Here is a 19228-nt window from a genome sequence, read left to right as displayed (position 1 = left end):
GAATCCGAACTGTTCGTCTATGAGAATTTTGTTCGCGGTAACAAAATCCCAGAGGCGTTTCCTAAGGAGCCGTTCGTAAATTTTTCCTATCGTCGAGAGGAGACTAATCGGACGGTAACTGGAAGTTTCGTTTGTCGGTTTGCCCGGCTTATGTATACCGATAACGTCCGCTTCTTTCCACACCGCGGGAAAGATGCAGTGCGTCATAGCGGCATTTAAAATTGTAGCCAACATTGCTATCAGTTGGACTGGCAAAAATTTTAGCGCGCGGTTGTGGATGCCGTCGGAGCCGGGTGCCTTCCTAGGTTGGAGGTTGTGGATCGCGTCTCTAACTTCGTCAGTGGTAATGGGGGGTAACGCGTCCGAGGGCGGCAGGGAAGCTCTGCGCTCGACCTCCCTGTCGACTAACTCGGTGTGTTCGGGGTCCGCGTGTTGAGTGCTGGTGGTGCACTGCTCTTGCAGTGCATCGGCCAGCAGCTCAGCCTTGTCATCGTCATCGAATGCCGGTGGTTGGCCTGAAGGGCGTATGAGGGGAGGCATAGTAGCGGTAGTTTCGGATTTGAGAGTCCTAGCTAGTCGCCAGTATGCTTGGTGGGAGGGCGCGAGTTGTTCTAGATAACTATGCCAATTATCGTTACGCGCGTCGCTTAAGCGGGAGTGGACTTCGCGTTGTAGACGACGCATCCGAATCCGGTTTGAATGCGTGGGAAGACGATCGTAGGCCCGGATTGCCGCGTTCCTAACTCTTAAGAGATTCCTAAGATCGGGGGACAGTCTGATGCGGTGGAAGCTGTCCTCCACATCGACTTCTTTTGAAGATCTAATGATCGCGGAAGAGATGTGATCGGTAATGATGTTTATGGATTCGACGGTGTCCTCGGGGGATGGATTCGAATCCGGGCCGCAAGGGAGGATTGGCGGAGTGGCGTCGGCTAGGCACGTGCCCAGCTTATTCCAATCCACCATGGTCCTCGTAACAGTGACTGGGTTGTGAGGGCGACCGAGCTGCATAACGACAGGTCGGTGGTCTGAGTCGAGCTCTGACATTGCTTCGATGGAACGTAAGCGCAGAGTTACGTTCCTAAGCAATGCCAGGTCTATAGTGCTCGGACGGAGCGCGATGTTATACGGATAACATGTTGGAGTTGGGGGACCGACTATTTCAAAGGTGAGGTCGTCTATAAACGCGTCGAGACGCCTACCGTTGACGTTTGTACGATGGCAGTTCCACCTAGTGTGGTGGCAATTTAGATCGCCTGCCAGGATGACAGAGTCTCCCATGCCGAACAGTGACTCGATGTCACTGCTCAGAAGGGGCTTGTCCGGGGGGAGATAAACGGATGCGATGACGATCGGCTGGTGTCCCGTCAGCGAGATACGGCACACTGACGCCTCGATATGTAAGAGCGAGGGAGTATCGAGAGGGACAACGTGCAGGGCCCGTCTATAGTAAATGGCAGTCCCGCCTTTGGAGGCGGTGAGTCTGTCATTCCTAACCATGACGTAGTTCGCGACTTTCGGGTCGCGACGCGAGGGCTTCAGACAGGTTTCCTGCACTAATAGAATATCTACAAGATTATCGCGGAGGAATTCAAAAATTTGATCGCGTTGCCGCGCGAGTCCGTTAGCATTATAGAATGCTAACGTAAGGGAATACGGTTTTTCTCTACCTTTTTGCGCCATTGATTATCGGTAAAGATTTTATAACGTACGCGACACGGACTCGTAGACGTCCATGTGATCGAAAGCGGCCGCGAGCCGCTGTTCGGGGGTTACCGACCTACGTATCGCGTCTGCGAACGATCGCAGACGGTCGAAGTTGACTGCGGTGACGAAGTCACGCACGAGCGCGAAGTCGTTGACGGCAGAGGGTTGCGGGGGACGGAACGCGGGTGCGGGGCGTGTCACGAGCGGGGGCGGGGGTGCGGTTTCCGTTCCCGCCTTCGTATACGGCAGCGGTTTTTTCCACGCCGACACCGTGGGAACTGCAGCCGGCACGAAGGCGGGTTTCGGCACTGAAGGCGCCGAAGTCTTTGGGCCGACGGTTCGGGGGGCTGGGTGGGTCGGACGTTTTCGCGGAGCCCTAGGACATCCACGGTAGTTCGCGGGGTGCCCTTGCTTAAGGCATAGGACACAGCTTGGAGGTTCGGTCGCGGTTTCCCTAACACGCGAGCAATCTAGTGTGGCGTGGTCGCCGAGGCACTTTACGCAGCGGGGGCGCGCGTGGCAATTACGAGCCGAGTGGCCGTAAAGCTGACATCTGTAGCACTGCCCGGGAGTGCCACGTTTATGGGGGGCTTCGATGGAGACCCCGGATAGGCCGCAGACTGTCGAGAGGCATGAGATCTTTTTCTTGGCCTCCGGGGTTGGCTCCAACGCGACGAGTATCATGTTGTAGGGCTGCTTGCCCCGCCCGCTGTGCATCCGATGCACACTAACTATAGGGAGTGCCTGAGCGATCAGGTCCTCCTTAACGTAGTCTATGTCTAGCTCTTTCGGTACTCCGCGTATTACTACACGGAGCTCGCGGTCCTCCTGAAGAGCATAGGTGTGGAAACCTATGTTCTCCTTTCGGAGGTATGCTGAGAGGGCCCTATGGTCGCCCGGCGTTGCGACCTTGATCTGAATCCCATGCGCGACGTTACGCGCATGGGTGTAGTTGATTTTATTTGCCTGGAGGGCCTGGGAAACGCGGTTCCACGCAGTTTTTTCCTGGAGAATCAGCGGGGGCGGGGCAGCTGCTTTAGGAGCGGGCGCGGGCTTGGGACGCGGCGGCGGGGTTACGCGGCGAGCGGAGTCCGACTCCGGTGTCACGACTACTTGCGGGCGGGAGGCGGTCGCGGATTTTGTCTGCTTCGTCGTGGAGCTCCGGGACTCCACGGCGCGAGTACGCTTTTTACCGCGCGTTACGGTTTGGAACCCATCCGAAGTTCCAGGCTGAGGGCTTGACGCGGATTCGAAATCCATCTCCGATTCGGTATCGGAGCCTGAACTCGAAACGATCGAGGTCGCGACGGAAGAGACGCGCGATGACGTAGTCGACGCGAGCGCGGGGGTGGGGGTAGCGCTAGGCGCTTCATGAGTCGCATCGTCGGAACGTGCGCTCGAACTTAACGCGGCGGCGGGGGGCGCGCGGCGTGCCTCCGAGGCACGTTTGAAATACGCGGCGACGGACGCGGGGGGGGAGGGATTGCCACGGGCGGCCCTATACTCTAAGTACTCGGCCTATACTCTAAGTACCCTAATTGACGGGTACCTATCCCGGAGGAACCCAACAATATCCCTAACATCTTCTTGCTCCATTTCTTCGGTCTTCTTGCCCGGGGGGGGCGGCCCCGGGACTTTTGTTGAACTCGCCGAAAGGCGAGGCCCCGGATAGGATTTGTAACCCCCCTGTGCTGCAGGACAGCAAGGAGCAGGGGGGGGGAATGCCTATGCCGTGAAAACGGCAATCGGCGGGGAAAAGGAAAGGAACCCGCTCGGGCTGTATAGTGCTACAGCAGGCAGAATCGCGAGCGGGGGTCTAGTCTTGAAAAAGACTGTTGTTTTGGGAAGGGTTAGGAAATCGCTAGCCTGTGAGTGCCACAGGAAGCCTGAACGTAGCGATTGGTTTTGCCTTGAAAAAGGCAGTTGGTAAGGGTGGGTTCGCGGTTACAAAACTTTAGCGCACAAAAATGGACTCCGAGACGCAAATCGCAAGCGACCAACGGATCGGCACGTCCGCACTACCGAATTGTACGCACGATGTATTCACGGTCACTACACTGTCGAGCACAACTGTGAGTTCAGAGACGCAGCTCGCAAGCGGGCTACGGATCGGAAAGCACGTCCGCGCACGACCGAGTCGTGAGCGAGAATGCCAAAAAAGGACTAGATAAGCTCAGGATTTTACAAAGCTAAAGTTTCGCTGAGAAATAAACTCAATTCAAGGGATGATTCATCGTAATTCTTACGGTCAGAAGATAAGGGTATGTAGCTACCCGTTGCTTCGTTATCAACCATAACTTAACTGCCTACTTTTGCTGATAAATATTTTATGGTTACCTATATTTTGTTATTTCCTTTTTTCCACTTAACCTCAAGCTTCGATGCGATAATGTCCAGCTTGCCAAGAGAACACTACTCCGTTAGTGCTACTGAAGTATTACTCCAGGAGGATATGATTTGAAGTCGTTGTGGCCTAAAGGATAAGACGTCCGGTGCATTCGTATGAAGCGATGCACCGGTGTTCGAATCCCGCAGGCGGGTACCAATTTTTCTAATGAAATACGTACTCAACAAATGTTCACGATTGACTTCCACGGTGAAGGAATAACATCGTGTAATAAAAATCAAACCCGCAAAATTATAATTTGCGTAATCACTGGTGGTAGGATCTCTTGGAAGTCCGCACGGGTAGGTACCACCACCCCGCCTATTTCCGCCGTGAAGCAGTAATGCGTTTCGGTTCGAAGGGTGGGGTAGCCGTCGTAACTATACTGAGACCTTAGAACTTATATCTCGAGGCGGGTGGCGCATTTACGTTGTAGATGTCTACGGGCTCCAGTAACCACTTAACATCAGGTGGGCTGTGAGCTCGTCCATCATCTAAGCTATAAAAAAAAAAAAAAAACTCTCGCTCCACGAGAAAAGAATCCTTCTGTGAGGCCGAGTGATCGACCTTCTCGATTCTTGACTCAGAAATGGGTACAGTAAAAAGACACCAAAGAATATAAGCTCCGACAGTAGTACGTAATTGGAGGCATCTCGATAAGGATCGACATCCAGGACCAAACAATCCCACTTTCGTGCCGCCCCACCACCGGAGGATGAAGAGGATCGACGCCTGTATCATGTTATTGTTATCATATTGTTATCATTAGATGCACGACTCGCAAATCTAGAAGCCCATCTGTTCCCAGAAACACGACTACAACCGTCTCTGGATGCGGATGCAAACAGAAGAAAGGACGAACCGGAATCGCACACTAGCGAAGTCGTGCCGGAGGCTACGTCGCTTATTGCATCGCTGCAGACGACACAGATCAACAAAAAGGCGAAGTCCACCGGTAGTCACCGACTCTACCCGAGCTTCAAGCCGGTAAGCTGATCACTCTACCTCGTGTAAAGTGATCAGCTTACCGTGAGGACAGCGGGCGCGGGGGTTTCCCCGCTGCTGATCCACAGTCGCCCACAGAGGACGGAAACCCAGGGCGGAACCGGAGACGGTCCCAACTACCTCTGAACAAAGACAGTAGCAGTGACGATAAAGAAGAAGAGTTGGCTTTGGCCACCATGCTCGCAGGCTGTGGTCCTAAAACTGCAGACGGAAGCCGCTGAGCGAGGTCTCACATACCACATCTCTGCATCCCCATTCAAGAGGTGCGGATCGGCGAGCAAAAATTCTGTTCATGGACGGAGATGAAAAAGAAGTAAAAGCGGGTATACTAGCTGAGAAGTTTAGAGAGATCTTGCCCACACGAAGAATAACCGGCAGAATAATATGACAAAACCATCGGATTTTTTTTCTACTCAATTCTTGGAAACGTAAGGGTCTATTCTAACTACGCACGGACTGCGAAGAAGATCGTCTCAGCACCGCAGCAACGGATGGTGCTTGATTCACGTCCGCCTGCTGAAGGCTCCGTAAGTCAAGCCAACGGCAGCGGGACGCCCATAGATTTTCAGCTTTCGTCTGGCTTAGGGAAGACCTGGAGCTGAAGAAGATCCGGGGCCGCTGAAAAACCGAAGAGGAAGTCGAGAGATGAAGGTAGTGATCTTCGGTTCATCGACAGCGAAGGTGGAGCGGGCGATGTAGTCAGAATGCCCCTGTCCGGCTTCCGCAGAGGCCTGTTGTGGGGCGCCCGGTGCTTGACATCGAGGTCCGCTGGGGTGGTGGTGTGCTGTAGCTACAGCGCGCCCCTCAAAATAGTAGAGTAGAGTATATAAAAGGAAGAAATCCCCCGTGGCAGATTCCGCCCAGCGTATGTACATTGGGGTGGTGCCGGCGAAAGCAGACCCATGGTGCGTATATTGCGGTACCGGGATTCTTGCTTAACCGGAGTGGTGGAACTCGATAGGGCTTAGTCGACAGTGCTTCTGTGGGGCAGATCTTACGGGCTCAGGCTACACGTCATCCCGTGCGTGCCTTTCTCAAAGCGTAGTCTCCTAAGATCTATTGGAAGAGGGCGAGGACTTCGACCGATAGGCAGCGGCTTGGTTCTGCCCCTAGCATTGCTGAAGTCCATGGGCGACGGTTACCACTCACCATTGTTTGGACCGTGTGCTCGTCTGCCTACAAGGGCAATAAAAAAAAAATGCGTCCTCTCCTTCTTATTATCTGGAGGCGCCGGAGTCTAAGATAACCTGGCCTTTTATCCCTCTTAATTTGATAGCCTAAAATATCAAGCCACTATAAGTCAATAAGGGGACGAAAAATATATCATTTTTATATCTTAATTATGTATTTAACTCAAAATCTACTTAGGCCGTCACTTGTTTAAAATCAAAACCAGTACATTAGTAGGCGGCATCTTAATGTATCTAGTGCAGTATAACGCAAAGTGGCATAAAAATAGTAAAATATTTAAATAGGTGGCAATGTATGAGGCAATATGAACTTGTTTTTAAACAGTATTATATAAATATTTAACCTTGTATCAAGCTTTCAGTACCGGTTTTTTTCGGTCATATTAAATAAAAACTATGATTTTTTTAGGCAATCGAGCTCATGGTCCAGCTGTTTGTCTCTTCTATCATTTATCAATAAATAGATATAGATTAACACGAGATAAGATTAATAATGTTCTGAGTCAGTATGATTTTCATGAGAGGAAATCGTAGAACAGGAATTAGAAATACAACCAAACTCAATTTTTACTTTATTTTTAAAACAGCATTAATCACTAAAATTTACCAACAACTTATCAATTTAACCGGCAAGAGAATGAAGTATTGCTGACGGTACAGCTCCGCCGGGACCTTGCTCTATTTCTGGTTGGTAACCATCTTCATCAGCCACAAAAGTCACGGTATAGGTAACGCCGTCTGGACCCACCCAAGAAAATTTACCTCTAACAGCCAGGGATTCATCTTCTTGGCCCTCGTTCTTCAGCGTACCTTCCTGCTCAAATACGGTCCCATCAGATTGGCTATATCTGTAAAACATTAGATACAACATCAGATAGCTATTAAAAACATAAAAACTCTGATTTAGATTTCGATACTATGTGAAAAAGTGTACAGTGAAGAGTAGTCACCAAATATTCCTTTTGTATAGATGTATTTTTGTAGAGATAGTTATACTCTGAATATGTTTGTTTAAATAAAAATTTAAGGTATTTACCCAAATCTGTAATTACCCCGTCCATTATGCACATTTTCGTAGCTTGTTAGCTGAGCCTCACCAGGTGGACGGGAAGCGGCAACTATTCCCACCAAACACAATGCTAATAACTGAAAATTAAGGAAAATTCAAATAGTTTAATTCGAAATGAAGTTTTCGTTTAGGATAAATATATGTATGTTCGTGCTTTTGCTATTTTGAGTCCTTTATAACTTAAAACAACATTAAATCACTTTATTAGTACATGTTTATTTTTTAAACGCAATGTAATTTTCACTTTGTATACATTGATTTTACTTGTAAAACATTTAAAACTTTAATTCTAGAATATTTTTAAACTTTTTATTAATTTTTAACAAAAAAAACTATTTTTTCCAAAATACACTTCACAAAAAAATAAAAAAAAATAATAGCGCACCAGTTTCATTTTCGATTGGATTTCGTAGCTTGTTTGACAAACGTTCGAGTGATCCGACAAATATATATAGCATCCGCTAGAGATACAGTCTGCAAAAAAGATAATATACGATTAATTTCTACAAACAAGAACAAAACTTTAACCTTGACCTATTCCATTACAATAGACATCTTTAATCTTTATATGGCTTATTACTTTCTGTTTTTTTTTAGATTTTCTAAATTTCGAATAATAATTTGAACGAATGAGCAACGATCCATTAAATCGCCGGTCCCAAGAAATAATGACATAAGAAATAAGTTTAAAGGTAATGTTGTCTCTTTTGCATTGACATCCATTTCTAAATACAACCGAAAGGGAAAATATAATATATGTTGGAATATTCTTTGGTTGTGTGTCAGTGAAACTGTTGATTGTTTAAACAAAAAAGTTTTATTTTTACGTGGGTAGATGAACTCACATTCAATCTGGTGCTAAGTGGTTGTTGGAGCATAGACATCAAAATATTGATGGTACCACCCACCTTAAAATCAGTTTCAATTTTCTTGTACTAAAATAGATCTACCGCCCTTTCAACTAGAACGTATTACTGGGTCGTGGGGGTACGACTTTATTATTCTTTTTAAATTAGAAAAAAAGTAAGTGATATAGTTCTGTGGCAAGCGAGTTATTTTAAGGTAATATAGACTAGTAGGTACATAATTTAAAATAGTAATTGTAAATCTTTTTCAAGGTATAAAACAAACATAAAACACATAAAAGAAATTAGTATATACCTAAAAATTGTAAATGAGAACACTTTTCTTTATCTAATTACTATATTTGTATAAAGATAGGTTTTTCAATGGAATTTTATACAGCTTAATCATTAGTTATTAGGTTTCTCTTTTAAGTGAAAATATACATGATATACATATGACATAGATAAATTGATACTGAACTTATTAATATTGAATTAAAATTGAATACAAAATAAATTGAAAAAAATCATATTCAATCTTATTTAGGATCCGCAGCAGCTTCAAAAGTAGTTTTTACTTTAAGGGAACTTGATCCTGAAATAATTTTTTTTAAGCATAGTAGCCTAAAAAGTGCCTAAGAGTGTCTAAAAGAGCCTAAAGAGTACCGGACATTTATAAAAGAGCATGAATCTATTATCGCGCTATATTATTTTTCTGTCATTAGTTTTGTTCTCTTTTGTGTTATTAAATAGGATTATTGTTCTGTATGTTTTCGTAAATTTAAATAGCAGAGTATATGTTTCATTTTATTATATAGATAACAAATATTATGAATATATATTGAATTTTGAAATTTGAATTTTGAATATGTTTTTAAGGTACACAACACGACTACTTGAAATAAAGCAATCTTTAGGTAAAATACAACTAGTCAGGTTGATATCTGACTGGTGGTAGGAACTATTGTACGGTGGGGTACCTACCCCACCCCACCTATTTCTGCCGTGAAGCAGTAATGCGTTTCGGTTTGAAGGGTGGGGCAGCCGTTGTAACTATACTCAGACCTTAGAACTTATATCTCAAGTTGTGTGGCGCATTTACGTTGTAGATGCGCCACAACCTTACTCCAGTAACCACTTAACACCAGGTGGGTTGTGAGATCGCCCATACATCTAAGCAATAAATAAATATATATATATATTTGGTCATTCGCTACCTACACCACAAGTAGTGCATAAAAACGCAAACATCTCATCTTTGTCGTTTTAGTTATATTTGAGTGTTTAAAGGATTGTAGAAATTAAAATATCCATGCAATTCTTGAGCTAACCGTACACAAAAAACAAGTTAAACGGTGTTCCTTTGTAAGCGCATCACCTAAGAACGGCTAAAGCGAAATGACAATTTTATTCAAATGTTCATATTAGTCCTAATATATATTATGAGGAAATAAATAACTTGAAAATGTGACATATAGAGAGATTTATTAATCAAGTTCCAGGCTACACTTCGTTTGACATTGGAAATAGCTAATCTGGGAAGTGAGTTGAATCGCATATTGTTTGAATTATACGAACACAAGGGACCCGCCATCCCTTCGCTTCGGAAACTGTAATTTCTTATTGATTTTAATGAATATTATTTTATACAAATCTGGTCCTGACAGTGACAAACGCAATAAAAAAACTACGTAACAAATGAAAAATCTAATCCTTCCTAAAATTTACTTGCTTAAAACATCTTAAAACTCATCTGTTATTTAGCTACTAGTGTTCCCGCAGTAGTCGAAATTCGACTATAATTAATTGGAATTGTAAGCTTGTACACCATTATGATTGTATTTTATACTTCTATAATCACAAATTTCGCCAAGACTACACTATAAAAAATATTAACAAATACAAATAATATTTAATCTATTCTCAATTTGACAACAGACGTCAAGAACAAAAGCTTGACAATAAATAGTAGGTATGCATGCGTGTGTGCGTCAAATACATGGTACGTAGTGTGTGTAATTTTTTCTTTATCGATTTAATGTATCTTTTATGCATTATTTAAAAAAAATATTAGCGTTGTGCACTTCTTCTCTATATTCTCTATAAGTGTGGAAAATTTCATACTGCTCCGTCCGCGCAATTTTCGTAAAAAGGGATACAAAGTTTTTGCTTCACGTATTAATATGTAGATTTTCATACACATTTGCAACTTAATGATTTAACTTAATGCTTGACATGCATTAAACAGAAAATCGACAAATAATAAAATGCAAAACTGACCAGAGATTACTTTGTCATTTAATTATCTTGTAGTGGCTTTCCTTCACCTAATGTAATATCTGGAATACCTCCACTTTAGTACTAAATTACAAATATTTATAGGCCGATATTTAACATTCATCATATTCAGTCTTCTCTTTTTTCATTTTACCATAAAACGCAAGATTCATCATAGTTTTAACTTAGTTTTAACTATCAGCAATACGTTGCTTCTGTATTTTCGAGATATGTTTTAAAAAAAACCAGTAAAATAAGCTTAATATCGAATTTTATCTATGTGCTGTTTTATAATAAGACTGCATAACTAGTGATAACCCAACGCTTTTCTCGCTTCGTGTCGTAAAAAGCAACTAAGGAATTTTCTGAAAATGAACAGCAGCGTCGACAGGCGATCGGCATTAAATTTATTGGTGGTAAGAAGTATTGAAAGTCCGCGCGGGTAGTTATCACTATCTTCCTTCCTTCTTATAAAAGGTTATAATATAATAATAATAATGTATAATACACTCAACCATTACATAATGAAGACTTCGAGATCATGTCTCAATATAGATAGCATAAGTCGCTCTGTGATGTCTATAGGGTCCCATAACAGCTTAACGCAAAAGGGGTCTTAAATCGTTCACCCATCCACGCCATAAATAAATAAAAATACATAAACATTATCTTTACGTAACGTAAACATGATAGTTATCCAACAAGCATATTAATCAGAAAGGGTCATTTTGGGGAATAGGTTACGAAAGTGAGTATAAGAAAAGAAAAGGAACAAAAAAAACTCTGTTTTTTTATTACTTAAATGGTGGACGAGTTCACAGCCCACCTGGTGTTAAGTGGTTACTGGAGCCCATAGACATCTACAACGTAAATGCGCCACCCAACTTGAGATATAAGTTCGAAGGTCTCAAGTATAGTTACAACAGCTGCCCCACCCTTCAAACCGAAACGCATGACTGCTTCACGGCAGAAATAGGCAGGTTGGTGGTACCTACCCGCGCGGACTCACGTGAGGTCCTACCAACAGTAATAATAAGGGTTAGGGTGCTTTGGAACACACATTATTTATTTTTATTACATACATACTCATATTATATATATTTATTATTTAATACAATGTTGGTCGGGATAATACTGAAACCTAGACTCGGTGCTTAATTAAAAGAAAAATAATATTAATTTGTATATTTAAAATGGTCGTCTGATCTTTTATAGACTACTAATACATATGTATGTTATAAAAAAACTATAACTAGACGCATTTTATCACACGACGATGTTATGCAAATTTAGTTGAAGAATGTTGAATAATATTAAAATATATTTTATTATTTAGTGATAAATTGTAGTTTTCATCTTTGATTCTAAATTAGTTATCTTGTTACCAATATGAACGATTATTTTGTAGAACACATTAAATCGATGGGGCCCTTTGACTAGGTACAAAATTTTAATACCCGCGGAAAATCTGCCTTAGACTCCTTAGCTCGTCTTCGCTCAGTGGTCTGTCTATATGTGTCCTTGCTTAAACGAGTTTTAGAATGAATCTTCATTTGTGGTTTGTTTTGCCCCTAGTATTCTTGATGTCCATAGCGGACGCTTACCACTCACTATCAAAACCTGTAGCTCGTCTGTTAATAAATGTTATTAAAAGTAAACAATAAAAACTGGTTATCGAGTCCGGAACCCGTGACACAATGATGAAGGACACTAACTTGTCGACCGACGGGGCAATCGTTTATGCCATTTTCAGGTACTTGTAGTTCCAGACTAGATGAACGTGGAGACATGTAGAGGAGGTGAAATGTATTACCTCCTGTATGTGCGCTAATTTATGTCACCGTCTATTATTTGTTTTATATGCTTACTCTGTACATGTGGTGAAAGAAATGTGTTAAAGAGTTATATTATTATTATGTTTAACATTACCGGGACTGTTTGTTCGATCGCTGGTCTATTTCAATAAATAAAAATTAAAAAAAAACGGCTAATGTCAAAAATTTTAAAGCAAACTTTTCGAAAAGACAAATGAAACAATCAATCACTTGGCCCTAAACTTTTTAATTTGTTTGAATAATAATAAACAAATAACATGGAATCCCAATTCACGAATGACAAAATTTACTTGCTATATTTTACGATTTAGTCCAGTTTCATTTCCAAGTTATTTATAAGTCGGAGTGGCCGACAATACACTCATGGCCAATCACTGTCAGTTCAATATGGAAACGTGGACGAGAAATGAATGTTCTTAATATTTAGAGTTTACAATTTATTGATCACGATACATAACATAATTCTTAGGGAAAGTATTATGATCTCAACATTACATAGAGCGCAATCTACTTGCCACGTTTATCCCGTTCTACCCTACTTAGATCCATTATATGTACGTTCACAATCATTGCATCTCTGACAATTTAACTCACGACCCGGGATCTATATATATTCATATATATACAACAGATTGTGAGCACGTGGAATAGCATGTTAACCAGCCATAGAACCCAGGATTTGTGGCGGAATGCCACCACCGGGTCCCTGAGAAATATCTGGTTTGAAACCATCTTCGCCAGCTGTATAGTCTATCTCATAAGTTACTCCATCAGGTCCTACCCATGAGTAACTACCTTTCACGGATAGATTTTCGTTTTCTTGACCGAAGTTATTGAGAAATCCTTCCTGCTCATGTCTGATACCATCGGATTGTCTGAAACTGTAACAGTGAAGAATACAAATTAGTGATATAATTCAGTTAATACTTATTTTTAATTGTTTTGATGGGTGAAGGGCTTACCGCAACCCTGGTGTTAAGTGGTCACTGGAGCCCATAGACATTAGCAACACGGATACCGCCACCCACCTTGGGACATGTCTCAAGAATCATGATTCTAACTCTCAGTTTTAAGTACAACAGCTGCTCCATCCTTCAAACCGAAACGAATAACTGCTTTAGAGTCGAAAATAGGTAGGGTGGTGGTACCAATTCGTGCGGGTTTCCACGATGTTGCCCTACCACCAGTAGTAACTCAAATTATATTTTTTACTGGTTTGATTTTTATTACATTTTTCAAATACGTATTTCATTTTTTTTATTTTGTAGTTCCTGCCTGCAGGATTTGAGCAACGGCACAATTGCACAATTAATACTAGTACATCGGTTGTTTTATGCCGTGGACCAGGACGACTTCAGTTCTAAAGTGGTCGTGAACAGAATAAAAATCTAAAAACGTGAACACGTAAAATTGCTTGACATAAAAGAGCAATAGTCATTTTAAACCAAGAATATCTTGTGGCTAATTTACCTCATAACTTATAGTTATAAAGTTGTCATTAGGTAGCAAAGCTGTACGACCGTGTTCTTAATTACTAAAAATCGTATTGCAAGACTTTATACTGCTGCTGATCGCCATTTAATAAAGATATTATTTCCATATTATTATTTTTAGATAGTGTGAAAATCAATACGTTTTAAAATGTGAAACAATGAATTTTTTTATATAATTTTGTCTCCATCTAAAAAAAAAGAATTATTAACATTAAATCGTTAAAAATAGGTGACATACGTGTAATCGCACCAATCAGACTCATTCAAATATTTCAAATAAAGTTCACGATTAGTTCGTAGAACGTGTCTATGAATCCGAGCTTTTTAGCTTTATCTTAAATGCAAGGCTGCTGGCTTCCATTAACGATGCTTAATAATAACATTAGCGATTTGTTCTTTTAGTGTAATAACTTGGCAGAGAAGGTTACTGTCCATCTGATATTAACACATTGACTACCATGTAGGTCATGGGTGCCCTACGCGGTGTTCTCAAGTAATCTTGTCGTATTCTGCTACTAAGCACCTGGATTGCCTAACTTTGTCTTTTTTGTTTGTTTAAAGTACGTTTTAGTCTTTTAGGTCTCTTAGAAATATTTCTCGGTATTTTCGTATTCGTCTTTCCCAGAGTCTACTAAATATTCCGGCGCTTTATTAAGAAGATCGAAGAGCGATATAATTACTATAGTGTGTCGCGTAGGACACCGGTGACCTACATGGCAGTCAACGTGTTAAGCAGTCGCATATTCCCACAGACAACATAACTTGCGCGATACGTGATTGGAGTAAGTTTTAGTCTTTTAGGTCTCTTAGAAATAGTTCTCGGTATTTTCGGATTCGTCTTTCCCAAAGTCTACTAAATATTCCGGCGCTTTATTAAGAAGATCGAAGAGCGATATAATTACTATAGTGTGTCGCGTAGGGCACCGGTGACCTACATGGCAGCCAACGTGTTAAGCAGTCGCATATTCCCACAGACAACATAACTTGCGCGATACGTGATTGGAGTAAGTTTTAGTCTTTTAGGTCTCTTAGAAATAGTTCTCGGTATTTTCGGATTCGTCTTTCCCAAAGTCTACTAAATATTCCGGCGCTTTATTAAGAAGATCGAAGAGCGATATAATTACTATAGTGTGTCGCGTAGGGCACCGGTGACCTACATGGCAGCCAACGTGTTAAGCAGTCGCATATTCCCACAGACAACATAACTTGCGCGATACGTGATTGGAGTACGTTTTAGTCTTTTAGGTCTCTTAGAAATAGTTCTCGGTATTTTCGTATTCGTCTTTCCCAGAGTCTACTAAATATTCCGGCGCTTTATTAAGAAGATCGAAGAGCGATATAATTACTATAGTGTGTCGCGTAGGACACCGGTGACCTACATGGCAGTCAACGTGTTAAGCAGTCGCATATTCCCACAGACAACATAACTTGCGCGATACGTGATTGGAGTAAGTTTTAGTCTTTTAGGTCTCTTAGAAATAGTTCTCGGTATTTTCGGATTCGTCTTTCCCAAAGTCTACTAAATATTCCGGCGCTTTATTAAGAAGATCGAAGAGCGATATAATTACTATAGTGTGTCGCGTAGGGCACCGGTGACCTACATGGCAGCCAACGTGTTAAGCAGTCGCATATTCCCACAGACAACATAACTTGCGCGATACGTGATTGGAGTAAGTTTTAGTCTTTTAGGTCTCTTAGAAATAGTTCTCGGTATTTTCGGATTCGTCTTTCCCAAAGTCTACTAAATATTCCGGCGCTTTATTAAGAAGATCGAAGAGCGATATAATTACTATAGTGTGTCGCGTAGGGCACCGGTGACCTACATGGCAGTCAACGTGTTAAGCAGTCACATATTCCCTCAGACAACATAACTTGCGCGATACGTGATTAGAGTACGTTTTAGTCTTTTAGGTCTCCTAGAAATAGTTCACGGTATTTTCGGATTCGTCTTTCCCAGAGTCTACTAAATATTCCGGCGCTTTATTAAGAAGATCGAAGAGCGATATAATTACTATAGTGTGTCGCGTAGGGCACCGGTGACCTACATGGCAGTCAACGTGTTAAGCAGTCGCATATTCCCACAGACAACATAACTTGCGTGATACGTGATTGGAGTAAGTTTTAGTCTTTTAGGTCTCTTAGAAATAGTTCTCGGTATTTTCGGATTCGTCTTTCCCAAAGTCTACTAAATATTCCGGCGCTTTATTAAGAAGATCGAAGAGCGATATAATTACTATAGTGTGTCGCGTAGGGCACCGGTGACCTACATGGCAGTCAACGTGTTAAGCAGTCGCATATTCCCACAGACAACATAACTTGCGCGATACGTGATTGGAGTAAGCTTTAGTCTTTTAGGTCTCTTAGAAATAGTTCTCGGTATTTTCGGATTCGTCTTTCCCAAAGTCTACTAAATATTCCGGCGCTTTATTAAGAAGATCGAAGAGCGATATAATTACTATAGTGTGTCGCGTAGGGCACCGGTGACCTACATGGCAGTCAACGTGTTAAGCAGTCACATATTCCCTCAGACAACATAACTTGCGCGATACGTGATTAGAGTACGTTTTAGTCTTTTAGGTCTCCTAGAAATAGTTCACGGTATTTTCGGATTCGTCTTTCCCAGAGTCTACTAAATATTCCGGCGCTTTATTAAGAAGATCGAAGAGCGATATAATTACTATAGTGTGTCGCGTAGGGCACCGGTGACCTACATGGCAGTCAACGTGTTAAGCAGTCGCATATTCCCTCAGACAACATAACTTGCGCGATACGTGATTGGAGTACGTTTTAGTCTTTTAGGTCTCTTAGAAATAGTTCTCGGTATTTTCGGATTCGTCTTTCCCAAAGTCTACTAAATATTCCGGCGCTTTATTAAGAAGATCGAAGAGCGATATAATTACTATAGTGTGTCGCGTAGGGCACCGGTGACCTACATGGCAGTCAACGTGTTAAGCAGTCGCATATTCCCACAGACAACATAACTTGCGCGATACGTGATTAGAGAATTGTAATATGACTTACCCAAATTTGTAGGTTCCAAATTTATTTTCGTAATTTTGGTAAAGTATACGAGCGTTTTGGTTAGAATCGAAGGTCGGAATTTGGGCAGCAACAGCTACTGCTATCAAACTCAATAATAGTACCTGTAGAAAAAATCACAATCAATCCTTATAGGGCCCTTTAAGAGACAAACAAACGAGGCTGGATCGCCAGATTAAGTGCGAATACCATATAATAGTCGAAGAAAATAATGAATTATATAAAAATAAATAAAATAAAGTTCAGTTTATAATGCCAGTGAGTGACTACCAAAAAATATTGAACACACAAAAGTATTCTAAAATATTTTCTTAACTTTTTATTGCTTTGGGTGGGCGATCGTCATCCAACGTTTTTGCAAATTACATCGTCGACCAAAACGATGAGGCAACACGCAAGCGCTGTCGCCCTTAACAAGTCATTTTAACCCACACACACAACTTAACCCACAGACACAACCCACTAATTTTCCTACCAGATCTTCTCAGTGGGTCAAGACTCAGATCCGGTGGTAGATTCAGCGAGGCACTGCTCTTGCTAGGGCGGATGATAGAATACCCCAGGACGAGCCCCGTGAGCTCGCCCACGAATTAAGACGAAGCCAGAATAGCCTCTCGGTGTAGTGGGCAGATATAAAGATAAAAAAATATATTTTAAGCTATTGCATAGCTTTTATCGCGGGCCTTGAGCGCGGCGACCGAATCATGAAATTCCATAACGAAAAAAACCTAACACCCCTCACTCCGCCTACCATGTAGCTCGCGTTCAACACATTCATACGTTGCGCTTGTGTAGTGTTTGTGAATAAGCGCGTGGCGTGACGTCACACTGCATGCGCATCATGAAAAGTCTACCCATCTCTCTCTCGCGCGGTCTAGCTTATGAGTGTGAGGGGGACAGTTAATGTTTTGCTTTTATTAATGTTTAATATAGCGTGGTCTTGTTTTGTTATTGTTTTAATATTAAATTATCATTGTCTAATTATAATTGCATAAGTTGATAAAAAATGCAATGCAATAGCTTTACCGCGGCAGTTCCCGAGTGCCACACGTTTGTTTTTAATAGAATTTCTATGTTACTAACACAAAACAATAAAACTCTATCTCCGGTGACTTAAGCTCGTACAATATAATTTAGTTTGGAACATAACTTCAAAAAGGAACTTAGGGACTCATTAATATAATCATATAAACTTTAAATATACACTTACGAACCAGTTTCATTTTTAAATGGCCGTCCTGATGAATTTACTGAACTGGGAAGGACTGTGATTTAACTGAACAATGCGGTCCTTTTATATTGCGTACAGTCAAGTTTTTACTCTATTTTTCTCAAAAAAGATTTCATGTCGCGGAGGAATAACAGGTAATTATTGCTTTTGTATATATGTACATAAAATATGTGTTTGTGCAGCCTTCGTTTTATAGACATTAAGGGTTAAAGTATAAAATTGCCGATTTGCACTGAAAAATTGAAATTCGTTTTTTTTTTTCATTTAACATATTCATTTAATCAAAATATCTACCATATTATTATTATCTATACATTGCTGCCATCTGATAGGAAGGTCGTTTATGCCTTCGTGATAGAACTCTGGTGAGCTTTTTTTTTTATTGCTTATATGGGTAGACGAGCTCACAGCCCACCTTGTTTTAAGTGGTTACTGGAGCCCATAGACATCTACGACGTAAATGCATATTGTACCGCCTCCTCGGAAGAAAACTTTTATTACGTAGAAAATTGTCCAAATCACGAAAAAAATGGTAGTCCGTTGGAGCAAGGTCTGGCGAATACGGAGGGTGACGAATGGTTTGTAATTGGAGTTCCTGTAGAGTTAAAACGGTTCCTCGTGTTTGCTGAGGTCTCGCGTTATCATGGAGCAATGGGTAGTTTGGCTCGGATCGGCTTCAACCATCTCTTTCAATTATTATTCATTATTATTCACATGTGTGGGCGGTCTTCCATGTGGTTCGTTCTTCAAATCAAAATTTCCATCACGAAAGCGTTTAAACCAAAATCACACGGTGCGTTCATTAGCAATCCCTCTATAAACGTAACATTGATGTTGCGAGCTGTTTCTGCAGCGTTAGTAATGCGTCGGAACTCGTATTTAAAAATCACTCGAATTTTCGAAGTATCAATCTTTTTTGTCTAAGCTGAATTAAAAAAAACAACTGAATTCGATGATCGAATGTTGCACATTTTTTAAAAGAAGAACCTCATAGGTACCATTTGAAAAAGTTTCACTCAAAAATCTCAAACCATGAAGGTTCTATGTTGAAGTACTTATTACAATAAAACGGTAGTTTCATACTTTAGCCCCTATTATTACAAAACTGTATGAGAGAGTATTATTATACTACACAATTGAGACTTAGACCT

The 19228-nt window shown here is 41.5% G+C and overlaps 2 protein-coding genes across 2 annotated transcripts; both read right to left on the bottom strand.

Moving 5' to 3' along the window:
- Positions 1-6847: 6847 nt before the first annotated feature.
- CPR28 (cuticular protein RR-1 motif 28) lies at positions 6848-7883 on the bottom strand. The gene is made up of 3 exons (XM_028176723.2): positions 7743-7883; positions 7325-7434; positions 6848-7136 (listed from the first exon to the last, which is right to left on the bottom strand). Exons 1-3 carry the CDS (start codon positions 7749-7751, stop codon positions 6911-6913), a joined length of 345 nt encoding a protein of 114 aa, XP_028032524.2. The 5' UTR covers positions 7752-7883; the 3' UTR covers positions 6848-6910.
- A 4582-nt stretch (positions 7884-12465) lies between these two features.
- Positions 12466-18107, bottom strand: CPR29 (cuticular protein RR-1 motif 29). Its single transcript, XM_028176747.2, has 3 exons — positions 18061-18107; positions 16829-16950; positions 12466-13195 (listed from the first exon to the last, which is right to left on the bottom strand). The coding sequence occupies exons 1-3, from the start codon at positions 18067-18069 to the stop codon at positions 12970-12972; spliced, it is 357 nt and encodes a 118-aa protein (XP_028032548.2). The 5' UTR covers positions 18070-18107; the 3' UTR covers positions 12466-12969.
- Positions 18108-19228: the final 1121 nt, after the last annotated feature.

The sequence above is a fragment of the Bombyx mandarina genome, chromosome 22 (genome assembly GCF_030267445.1).
Source record: "Bombyx mandarina strain Sakado chromosome 22, ASM3026744v2".
NCBI classification, from domain to species: Eukaryota; Metazoa; Arthropoda; class Insecta; order Lepidoptera; family Bombycidae; genus Bombyx; species Bombyx mandarina.
The sequence above is the reverse complement of the archived record's forward strand: the minus strand, read 5'-3'. Positions and strand labels throughout refer to the sequence as shown.